Source organism: Toxotes jaculatrix, chromosome 8 (genome assembly GCF_017976425.1).
Source record: "Toxotes jaculatrix isolate fToxJac2 chromosome 8, fToxJac2.pri, whole genome shotgun sequence".
Taxonomy (NCBI): Eukaryota; Metazoa; Chordata; class Actinopteri; family Toxotidae; genus Toxotes; species Toxotes jaculatrix.
The window spans coordinates 15,704,758-15,717,100 of record NC_054401.1 but is presented as its reverse complement, the minus strand read 5'-3'; the positions used below and the strand labels follow the sequence as shown (position 1 = coordinate 15,717,100).

The 12,343-nt window shown below is 39.4% G+C and overlaps 1 protein-coding gene across 1 annotated transcript in view; it reads right to left on the bottom strand.

Annotated features, from left to right (window-relative positions):
* The window catches only part of col14a1a (collagen, type XIV, alpha 1a), a 123,352-nt gene that overhangs the window by 5,051 nt on the left and 105,958 nt on the right, over positions 1-12,343 (bottom strand). The window contains exons 41-46 of the mRNA XM_041045335.1: positions 9,951-10,004; positions 9,725-9,796; positions 6,549-6,584; positions 4,534-4,600; positions 4,187-4,378; positions 833-910 (exon numbers count right to left, since the gene is read on the bottom strand). Of these exons, the coding sequence (XP_040901269.1) occupies positions 833-910; positions 4,187-4,378; positions 4,534-4,600; positions 6,549-6,584; positions 9,725-9,796; positions 9,951-10,004 (499 nt within the window). The remainder of the gene's footprint in view (positions 1-832; positions 911-4,186; positions 4,379-4,533; positions 4,601-6,548; positions 6,585-9,724; positions 9,797-9,950; positions 10,005-12,343) is intronic.

Sequence of the window (12,343 nt, the reverse complement as noted above, 5' to 3'; positions counted from 1 at the left end):
ACATGACATAAAATATTAGGGGGCAGCAAACGCTTGCTTGTCATTTCTGGATAAGGGAGATGATAGTGAATGTCCTGAGGACAGGCGCAGGAATAACAGCTCTTCTGAAATTTAGCCAGAGGCTTCTGTTTTCTGTTTACACAGGAGAAACTACATCACGACTCTCTTCAGCAGTCAGCAGAAATATGAAATCAGTATTTTGAGGGAAGTTTCATTTGCCAAGCACTAAAATTATCATCCCACAAATATTCCAGAAAAGCATGGCAGACAGAGACAGACAGCTCTTCCCCATACCTTTCTCTCACAACACATTTCCTTTCTCATACACTGAAGTTTGTGGATTTCTTTTTAAACAGTTATCTGATCAAAGGAAAGTTTCCAGGGAGTTTTGTCAGCTTGTTCTGTGAGTATTGATTGCACAACAGTAAACAGAAAATCCCAGCACTGACATTATTTTCATACCACAAACCTCAAACTCCGCACAGCGCACAAGGAAATCAATACAGAGAATTATATTCATGGTCCAAAATGTCTGCTTGCTTTTCTCAGACAGAGAATCAACAAAGAGCAAAGTAAATCCAAAACAGATTAAATCCCTGTGCTATTTAATTCTATTGTTTAAATATTTGAAACACGTTTTGGTTTTGTTCAGAGAGACCATGATGAAAAACATCCCACATACAGTAACTCCACTGTGATCACATACTGAAAACACCAAAAACAAAATGCTGAGTAATGTTAAATTCTTATATTTTAAAGTAGCTGCTGCAACCCCAAGTGTTGTGCTAATCAAATGCTCTCAGGACTCTGTCTGTGTTTGTCTGTATCTTACCTGGAGGTCCGGGTGGTCCTCGAGGTCCCTGAGTCCCGACCCCTGTATTTCCCCTCTCTCCCTTCTCTCCTGGAAGACCTAGAAACACACACAGTGCAAAGAGATCCACATTTAGGTGAAAGTCACATCTCATTTTTGGTGGTCACACAGTTCCATGAGGGTTTATAAGGGGTCTGCTATCATTATTGATTATCCCAGTAACAGAAGGAAACAAAGTACATTTAATCCAGTATTGTATTTAAGTACAGTTTTGAGGTATGTGAGTATTTCTAGCTTATGTTGGTTTATACTATTACTCCACCACATTTCAAAAGGAAATATTGTCTGTTAACTTCATTTACATGGCAGCTGTAGTTACTAGTTACTTTTCAGATTAAGATTTTACATCACATCTTAAAAAATAAAATGTATTTTAGAATTTCAAACCAGTGGTTCAGAATTTTTTTTTTTTTTTTTAATTAACTTTGACTCCTCTACATGTCCAGGAGTTATTAACTGTTCCACCAAAGAGACATTTTCCCTCAAACTTCACATGGTTTCATTTAATAACTGTTTAAGGCCCAAAGAGGTCAAATTATCCAATATTCCATAAAAAGAAAAGATGTGAGTAAAGTCCAAAATATGAATATGAATTTGTGTTGTTCATGACCCCTGAGATTTATCTTGTGACTCTTTGGAGAGGCCTGACCCCCTTGGCTGAAAACCACTGGACTAAACCACCTAACGTAGAAAGTAGTTTAAAAAACAGGCCCACCTCAATTAACTACAAAAGCAAAATGCTACCTCTGAACTGATGCATCAGCATTAACATCTAATAATGTCATATGTTATATCAGTGACAATTTTATCTTTAGAATAAATACTTTTACTTTTAATATTCTATAAGTTTCCATGCAGTAACTTCAAATGTAATTGAGTATCTTTACATTGTTGTGTTGCTACTTTTACTCAGGTAAAGTATCTGAATGCTCTCCCAACACAGTACTTTGCCAACACTCATATTACATTGCACATTTTGCTGGATATATTACGGCTGGTTGGTCAGTACAATAAAACGTATGATAAACCCACAGTTGGCTCTGTGCTGCTGTCCAGTAGTGCAGCTGTTTGAATGACCTAATGGAATATTTTTCGTATACTCTAATATTAGAGAACCACATAAAACTGTGATCTGCAGATTTTCTGTCCTGCTGCTTTTATGATCGTCTTAATCAGCTGCCTCGGTAAAGAGGAAGTTAAGCACAATGAGGCTGAGGAGAAAACATTTTACTTTCACTCGAATAAAAATTTATTTTCTACAGTGGCGGCGGCGCCTTGTGTTGTTCTCTTTAAAACGACTTACTAGCTGGCTGCATAGTCTCTCTGTGCATGACAATATTTCATATTGAATCTAGTTTGTTAATTTTACTGAAAACTACTGGTTTCTTTTGTCGAGCCTTCTTGTATCAGCCCTAGATGAACCATCTGCAATAATAACGTGTTCAATTTTCTTAAACCATACATCGTTTGGAATATTTGGCTTACTCTGGTTTCAGTGTAGCTTTTAAAACCACCTTCAGCCTATGGCTGAAGATCATAAATGTTACTCAGAAGAATCAAAGATCTGAACTGTGGAGGACGACATAACCATGCTGGACATTTCCTGACAGAAGTTCAACAGCTCTCAGCTTTCTTAACCCTCTGTGTGTGCAGGGACATTCAGTATGTGGTTCCTTGGTGTGGGCTGCATGTTTTAGTGATGAAGACGGGTTCTCATAAAGGCTGTTTCTCCTCTAAGGGGCTCGTGGCAGGGCAATGACATCATGGATATTGGAGTTACTGTCTTCTGGTCTGGACTGAACTTTGCAGGAGCTTTGACCCTTGCTGTGAGTTTGTCTGGTGAGTCAAAAAGCGGGCCAGACCATGATATATAGCAAACAATCAGGCAGGTTGAAGCTCCAACTGGAGACACAATTTTTCTGTTCTTTTCACAATAAAATCCCCAGTGTATCTGTCTGTACATCTGTTTGAGTTGCTGCTGTAACTGAGTGATGACCTGAGGCTTCTCTGTGCATAGCTGCCAAACTAGTGTCTACCGGTAGTCTGCATGTGAGGTGTTTAGGGGACATCTGTAATTTGTAGCTACAAAAAATAACTAGGGTTATACTTTTCCCCTTATTCTACTTTTCTTAAACTGCACATCATTTTCCTTTGCTTTAAAATGGGGACACATTTTTACCTTTATTTTGCTAATAATGTTGCTTTATATGTTCTACACAAATGTATACATACAGACACTGAGGCATTTGAATTCTACCATAGGGTTAAATTATTATGCAATATTAGAAACAATAGTAGATATCATGTTCACAAGAACGGGAAAGACAAATGTACAACCCAGAAACAGACAACTCCAGTCAGAACAAGAACCACAGATATTGTCATTTTTTTATTCCATGTGTTCTTCTTTCTTCTCAAAACCTTGCACCTACATTGCCTACAACGCTACTCAGCCACTGGCAATTCAATTGGTCAAGCCACTATGCACAAGCAAGGATGAGCAGCAGGCTACAGATGTCTGATAACCTCACTGATTATTATCACCTTCAGACTTTTAGTCTTCAGCTCCAGGCCAGGCTGACTCAAATGACATTCTTTAAGGCAATTTATCAGACTTTGCACACCTCCCTCTGGAGCCACAAAAAGCTTTCTGCAACTTTTCCATGTATGCAGTTGTACTGCCATTTGTAAGGTGTGACAGAAAATCCAAATGCTAGGATATCTTAGTCTCCTAATAATTTAAGATGCTGACCATGAGCTGGAACAGCCCTGGTTTGAGTCTGATTATGGACCTTTACTGCTGCATATCATTCTCCATCTCTTCCTCCCCTCATTTCCTTTTAACTCTGTAATAAAGACATAAAATTGCCCCCCAAAAAAGCATTCAATAAAAGCAAATCCAAAGGCTTCATAAACTCAGTGTTTCTCTAAAAAAAAAAAAAACATACTGCATATTATATTTTTTCATATTAGTCATCCTATATTTTCTTGTTCAGAGGTAGGTTTTTTCACAGTTTTTGACAATCACCCAGTCACTGCAGTGAGCTCAGCCTAATAAATACCCAAATGTTTCTCCTCTCTCAATCCTTATATAAACAGTAGCATGTAGTTAAAGTGTCTAGACACAACTCAGACAGTGAAGGACTGATGATTTACTGTGACAACTCTGTATATTACAGAGAAAATGAGATGTATATATTTGGATATTTCTAAGTGTATTTTCCTGTGTGAGCCTCTGTTGATAAATGTTGTCTGATCCTGTACATAATCCTGTCTTCACTCATAGACCTGTCCTTAGACATCTTCCTCTCTCACCTCTCTCTCCTGGTCGTCCATTCTGGCCATTGGTACCAGGGAAGCCAGGTCTGCCGGGCGGACCTTGCTCTCCCTGAGGTCCCGGGGGGCCTCTCCTACCTGGCTCCCCTGGTGGTCCCGGTACAGTTCGCACTGACACGGCCGACTGGATGGGGATCTGGTTCAGTATGGAGTTGTAGCGAGATAAGTGGCCTGCAAGAGGTAGAGGAGAAGCATTTTTGTTTTGGTTGATGATTAAGCACAAATCAAACCTAATAATGTGATTAAACATTTACAAGAGGAGGTCAGACACATGTTATACACAGTCTCGTGTTTGTGTTAATGTGTCAATGTCACTGATTACTCACTCTGGATGAGCTGTTCACACACTTGCCGTGCGATGGCACGAACTGCAGCTTGGGATTGCACATCACCCTTAGGAACAAACAACACACACAGCTCTTAGGATGTGACATTACACAAACACACAGTATGCTGATACCATTTGTCTACTTGGGCAACCACAGGAACATAAACTTCCAGACCAGTGGTTGATAAATTGGTGGGTGTGTGTACTGTGGGCATTTTAATGAGCGTACTCCACCTTTTTTACTCTGACACCCCTCATATTTATATTGGCCAAAATAGTGAGCAAAGTAGAAGGTCATTTATAAATGACACAATTAAAATAACACAATATAAATCAAAATGTAATTATATAAATATCTGGGAATAACTTGATTTTGACTGAACTATGTTGGTATTCTACATAATACATTTTAAGTATCAACAAATGTATGACGCTGAACTGCTGGTTTATTTATTTGACAGTGTTAAGGCCCTTTCTTGTAATGATTTTTACAATAAATGGTACAATAAATGTTGGAAAGTATCAAAATGTCTTTATGGGCATCTGCATTGATTTAGACTGAGCAGAGTGAGCATATAAATCTTCTGTCGAGACAGACGTGGTGACTTGTTTGACAGATTTTATTTGATACATATCTTAACAAGTGAAGAGCCTTACTTGATATTTAAATTAGGATCTAGTGACCTGAAACTACAGTAGGAACTGAGCTGATAAACAAAAAGGTTTCTAACCTTGATTTAAATAACTATTGGCCCTTAAATACTATTAAAATGGGGTTTATCACCAGATTTGTATAGCTGTATAATTTCTTCTGTGGGTCTGAGAGAGCTTTCCAAAATTTGAAAAAGTAACCCAGATGATGTCTAATCAAAGATGCTACTGAAATTTGTGGGAAATCTAGGATCCAGTGTTTTTAGAGCTTGTCCAATACAAAATACTGAAAGTTAGGAAATCTCAGCCACTTTCACTCTTTTACCACTTTTTACCACTCGTTTTTCCTCTTATTATACCTGCCAAATTTAACTACAGGTGCTATACTTAACTGTTGGAATACCCCTTCAAAATAATATATTGCATGGAAAAGATACTGATTTTGAGTTATTCATTTGTCACTAGACCCTTATTGGTTAGATCTGTCACTTGAATTTAGATTTGTGCTATAAGACATTAGAGCTGACTTGGTCACACGTCTAATATATGATTTATGTTTGGTATGGTCATAAGTACAGTTGCTTAAATCAAAGTCGTCTCACTCCTTAACGTTTATAATGAATTCAACAGCTGGCAGTGTTCTCTTTTGCCTGGTAATCATCATCATCATCATCATCATCACAGTCATTTGATTTGAACAGTTTTGTAATCATAATGTTTACTTTTCCCCTCCTAACTTATTACTGTATTAAACAGCGCATCTGTGAAATGAGTTTTGGGGTAGATGCACATTAAAAGCTACTAACCAGATTCTAACCAGCTCTATTCACAACTGGACGACCCCACACAAATGTACAACACAGAAGAGAAAATACTGCCATATATTTTTTTCCCCCCAGAGACTTTCATGTTGAACCCTGCACTGAAAATTAACTGCAGCAAGGTACAAATGTCCCCAACAGTTGATATAATGAAGCAGAAACAGGAATTACAGGTTCGATTCAAGTTGGCAAGTCGTGTGTCTCTCAAGCCCTCGGCAGTGATGGCCTTGCTACTGTGTCAGCAAAAATAGCACTGCTGCAAATTCTAACCATGAACGCTGATTTGATTTGGTTTGCTCTAAACGAGGTTGAGGGAGTGAAAAGAGAGAAATTAAGTGAATGTTTGTGCATAAGGCCAACAAGAAACTGCAATTGTGTACTGGAGAGTAATTTGATTTCTTCAAAACAAGGGTGTGAAGCATTAGCGAGAAATTGTCTGAGGTTTACTTCAGCAAAATAACAATATTTCCACAGCAAAATGGAGCAGTAAAATTTGATTAGCTCTAAACAGTGGTTGAGGTGTGCGACGGGAACGACTTACTCTTTCTCCCCTATCGCCTTTGGTACCAGCAGGACCCTGGAACATAAAAAGCACAGGAGGAGAGTAAACATTCGACTGGGGTGTGTGCTCTGAAATAGCCATGCTCATCTTTCTTCCCCCTCTCTCGTTTAATGCCCCCACCCCATTGCTCTCCATCTCTCTTTACTCTTTTCTTTATGCCCCAAAGCTAGTGTGCCCACAAACAGAGCACAGTGTCTGTGCCTTGGATGGGCTTGCTTTCTGCTTCTGCCAACACTGTCAAGCACACAGATGCATATCTGATCACAACACACACACACTCAAAAATCTGCCAAACACATAAAGCCTGTGAATGCGTATCAGAGTGTAATGCATTGTAATCCAGAGGCAAATAAAAGACAAAGATTTCCTGGCCACAGAACCATGTGCTGATATGATAAATATCAGTTTGATGTTGTTACAGCTTTTGAATAAAAGCTTGTTTATCTTGGGGGAAACATGTCCTTGACCACTGACTGACTGTGGCTGTGTGGCTCCGTGTGTGTGCGTGTGTGTGAGACAGAGAGTGTGGGTTGGTAGACAGAGAAAATGTGTGTGCAGCCCTGGCATATCATGTGCATATTATATTGCAGATGATAGAAAGCCTGTGCCAACATTTGACACAGCTGTTGAATTAGAGTGTAGGTCACCACAATAAAAGTCTTCTCCTGGATCTCCTTTGTGTGTCTGTCTGGATCTCCCGAGTCTTCCTGGACACATAAATGTCTACTGCCTTATCAGGGTGACATGGGAAAACCAAATCAAACTGTATGGGAGCCAAAGTAAATATCTGGGCATAAGAAAGACAGAGAATATCTCTCATAAAAATCTGATTTCTTTTATTATTTTATCAAAACTGTCTTCCCACACTGTCCTGTATATGTATAATCTGTCCAAAGTACAGAGTAGATGTTTTCTCACTCAGAATGTTTTACAGTTCATCCGCAGGGGGAAGTGCGTTTATGATGACTTTCCTCTTGCACAGCGCTTCAATGTGGAATGATAAAACAGTCACAAAAACATTGTTGCTTTTTTTTTTTTCGTAACTGGCAAACATGAGGCTGCTCGCGACCAAGTCAAGCAAGATAAATTCAAAAACCCTCAGGTGGTTGAGTCATTGGAAAGAACATTCAGAAACAGTATTTTGTCCAGGTTAGACACACTCTTGGACTCCTCGCCAAGTGCTCAGGACATCACTGAGTGCTACGGCAACTTGACAGGACTTGACTTGTCAGACCAGCTCAAAATACAGAGGCATCTATGTCCGGTGACAACTAAGGTGAGTTTTGGCTAAACACAGCTCAAAGAAATAGCAGGCTAAACTTAAAATGTATATTCCAAATGCCTAATGAACGTTGGTTTTTGCTGCCATCCACAAGTGACATCTGTCACATCTAAGATTACAACAACTTGTTCAGGTCTTTGCTTTTTTAGACTTTGCAAAGTCTGACCTGTTCAGCAAGCTAAAAAGAAAACATGTTTTGTCCTGTTCCCTGTTACGAAGTTTCATGAATATTGATCTTGATAGATAGAGCAGAACATTTCCAGATGTAACATGTCATTCCTGAAACAGCACAGATGCTAGCACATCAGGTCAAGAATTTAACAGGGCTTAAAAATCCTGCTGCTTCGAATCTTTACACACTGTCCTGCCTTCTCTGGTATAAATCCACCATCCTTTAACACATTTCTCAGTGCAGTGGCACTTCTGTGTCCCCCCAACAAAACTGTTAGGGAATGACTTCCACAGGGTTCCTTAAGGTCAGGTCCGAGACGATGAAGCAATACGCTATTTTTCCCTGCAGATTTAAATTGCTGCTATTTCTGATAAAAACCACTTGTTTAAGAGGAAAAATGTTCTCTTGCAGCAGCAACCTGGCAAAGGGTTGCAGGGGGTACAACGAGAACTGAATCAGCAATTTAATGCTGAGGTAAAGTTTGAGACTAGAACTTTAAGTAGTTCGGGAGATTAAAACTCCAGATATTCTGTTTGTGTATTAGCTGGATTTGCGTACATTCATATGGCATCTGTGTCTGTCGAGATTTCAGAGATGAGGCAGATGTGATCTCTCACTGTTTTTCGTTTTTTTTGCGTATGTGTGTGTGTAGGTGTGAGTGGGGGAGAGTGTGTCTGTAAGTGATTTATAGCTCCCCCTCTCTGAGCCAAACTTTGCTGCTGGCCTGCAGAGCTGACCCGAGACTAGATTAGCTGTCACCAACACCACAGTATCATCTGTTCCTGTTAGCATTACACAAAGTTTGGAATCCAACATCTTCTCCTCAGCAACACTTGCACATCTTTCCTCTTTTTCCTTTGTGGGGCTAAACAAAGCATGACTCACTGTACTTCTAGAATTAAGGGCGAACCTTAACATTTTCAAATGATTATTATTTCTAGTCACCTTATGAGATAAGTGTGATTCAGATTTGTCTTTTGGATAATTTACACAGATCAGCCTTGTTAGCAATACTAACATATGAGTAAACGAAAGGTGTTATTATGATTTCAGTCCAACACTAACAGGTTTGTTCCAGTTAGGAGAAGGAAGATCAGAAAAGGGAACAAGGCAGGAAGGACAAGACAATCTGCAAAGCATGAGCTCCCTGTCAGTGTTGGAACCAAACCACAGTGTTATTTATAGCTAAAGAAACCTGCAATTCTATGTGATGCAGCTCTGTTAATGTCGTTCTGTGTAAACTTAAGGGGGCATGATGGGAGAAAAACATCTAAAGTGGTGAAATCAGGAGGAGAAGAGGACGACGTAGTGGAGTTACGTCCTCCTCATTTTAATTGTTGTGTCTCGCTGAGGTGACTCGTGTGAGACTAAGTGTGGACACTGCTGTCTTCTTTGTAACAGGACAAACCCAACATGCATTTAAAGTTCCTAAACCTTTTGTGTGATGGTTAGTTGATTTGGTTCAGATCATATCATATCATATCATATCATATCATATCATATCATATCATATCATATCATATCATATCATATCATATCATATCACAGTAACACAATAACTTAGTCTGTCAAAAACATGTCCGAACATTGCCTGCACAGCAAAAGCAATGTTGCGTGTATTTCTAGCGTCTCAAGCAAATTCCGTATCTGAGATATTTGTACACCAATCTTAACAAAATAACAGAAAACATTTTCACTCACAGGAAGTCCTTGTTCTCCTTGGGACCCCGCTGGCCCGCCTGGTCCTGGAGCTCCAGGTGCACCCGGGGCTCCCTGAGAGAATGACAAGTAATGGGAGAAAGAGACAGAGATACAGAAGGAAGGTGACAGAAAGGAGGAGGATCAGTCAGTCCATGTGTGAGGGTGAGCTGCCAAGAAAATGATGCTGAGAACAAAAATATAAAAAATAAAATAAAAAAAGACTTACAACGGGCCCAGGAGGTCCCTGTCGTCCCTGCGGTCCGTTATTTCCCGGCAGACCCTGAAAGAGCAGTTATGAAATACACTCAGGATATTAAATATTATGCGCATGTTCATAGCTGTAGGTTGAACTTTGTTTTGCACAAACCCTTTCTAAGAGGCCTGAGGAATTTCCTGCAAATCTCCAGACTAAACGGACAGTAACACTGTCTAATACAATTAACACAGAGACTACTGAAGAAAACCAAACACAGTAGCTGTTGCATCTGCTCCTTCTGTTGGTGGTTCTCCAACCTCAATCTGCCAACAACTACTGCCTCAAATTAAATGTCTGGGTTATACTTTTAGACAGACTGTACAAAACACAGGTGCATTCTTCTTGACTGTAGGGCTTTTCACAATAAGATTGTTGACTTTTACATAAGCTGTACAGTAGTTGCCCCCGCATGTGTAAAACCATCTCTGCCCTTTAATATCTTCTCCATGGTGCTGTGGTTTTAAAAGAACACGTGAAAAAGAAATTGCAGCTTTCAACTCAGAAGCACAATCATACCTATGACATTTCTGTAGGCCAGCTTTCTGAGTGTCAGACATATAATAACATGATATATAGTAACATGATGATGGCTTTGTTGTGTCTTGATATTTATGGGTCATTCCAATTGAACAAATTCACTGCTATTAATAGACAGTTTGGAAACTGAACCCAGCGTCAGATAGTCCTGGAAAACAGCTTAACCTGAGGTTCGGCTGATCCTATTCATTTTTTTTGCTTCGATGTGTGTAGTTTGTGGTCGCACATTGTGGCTGATGCCCTTTCAACATGGACACTCCTTATATGGTTCTCAATTTAGCATGTGTGAGGGTACAAGTCATAAATTAAAAAAAAAAAAAAAAGGACAACGGAGGATACAATGTGCTAGAAAAAGTGTTAATGATATTTTGAAAGGTGAGTTATGTCTTGCTTTTATAGTTTTTAATCCTGTTCAGTAAGGAAAAGAGGGATGACATACCTCCGAGTGAAGGAAATTCCCTTGTGGTGTTACATCTTAAATGTACACCAAAGCAGCAACAGCATCCACTTTGTTAAATTCTCATGGGAAACTCTACCTTGCAAATGAATATAAACAATACCAAGTGTTTGACTGCACAAATAAAAAAAACAAAAAAAAACGGCATTCATTATCCAATAGCATAACCATGAGCTTCTCTGAAAACCTCAGCCAGTGCGTGACATCAGAAAAACTCCTCAGTGGGAGTCACTCTGGAGTCACACAGTAAACACTCTCCCCAGTCGACCCACTAATGGGACCCTGGAGGAAACCCAGTTCCTACCAATACTCAAGTCTGACTACGTCACACGCATTTTCACTTTGAAATCCTTTCAGAATGAGCAGATGCATGTCTGGAACAAGAAAAATCCAAATCTCAAGACAAAAAAAGTCCAAAAAATTTCCTGCCATGAAGCAAACAAGCATTTGATGTGACCCTGGGACAGGAGTCAGCCTGGTGTCACACTATAAAAACTCCCCAGTAAATCACACTAAAAGCTCAAGTAATGGAAAGTAATGGATTTCAGATCCTCCACATCTAAGGTTTATTGTAGAAATGACACTCGCACATCATCATTAGTACTGACTATATTATAATAATTCAGAGCTGGTTAAACTTTTTTACTGTTTGAGGTTAAAATAAGAAATTCAGTCTTGTGTCTTCTCTCACAGGAGTCTGGCTCACGAAAATGTATAGCTGCTGTTATATTTTGAAAGCCAAGCAGCAACAGCTTTATGATCTGAACTATAGTCCAAGAACTTGGGGTGAGGCTGATGTAATTCAGAGTTTTGTATTGTATGTATGCAGAAAACCTCACAAACAGTGCGCAGGTTCTCTCTGTGCAACCTCAATTAACAAAACTGAACTTTTAATTTATATCAGACTTTCTTTGTAAACGGATTTGAGGTTCAATACAATTGTGATGAGAACTGCACCTTCTCAGTGTTGGATGATTTAACTAGTCAGCACCGTATCTACAAGTTTTTATGAGCCTGGATCTTGGGGAAAACCAGTATCTACTCACTGCGGTCTTGAGTTGAAAAAGTTCAGTAATGTAAGCATCAATGACAAAATAAAGATTTATAGCTTTCCTTGATCCACTTCACTGTGATATAGGCAAATTAAGCACCTCAGAGACATTTACTGTTGTTTCAACTGATCTAACTGGCTGGTGTTACACTGTCTTGGCCTGACTTGTGTTCTTTTTTTTTCTCTTTAACTTTACTATCAGCCAGGCTTTTCTTGGCTTGAATACACCTCACAAAAATGTTTTGGACAGTGTGTGTGCCCAGTGGACTAGTGATGATAAGTTTTACTGTGAATCAAACGGCTATCTGTGCTCCCTGC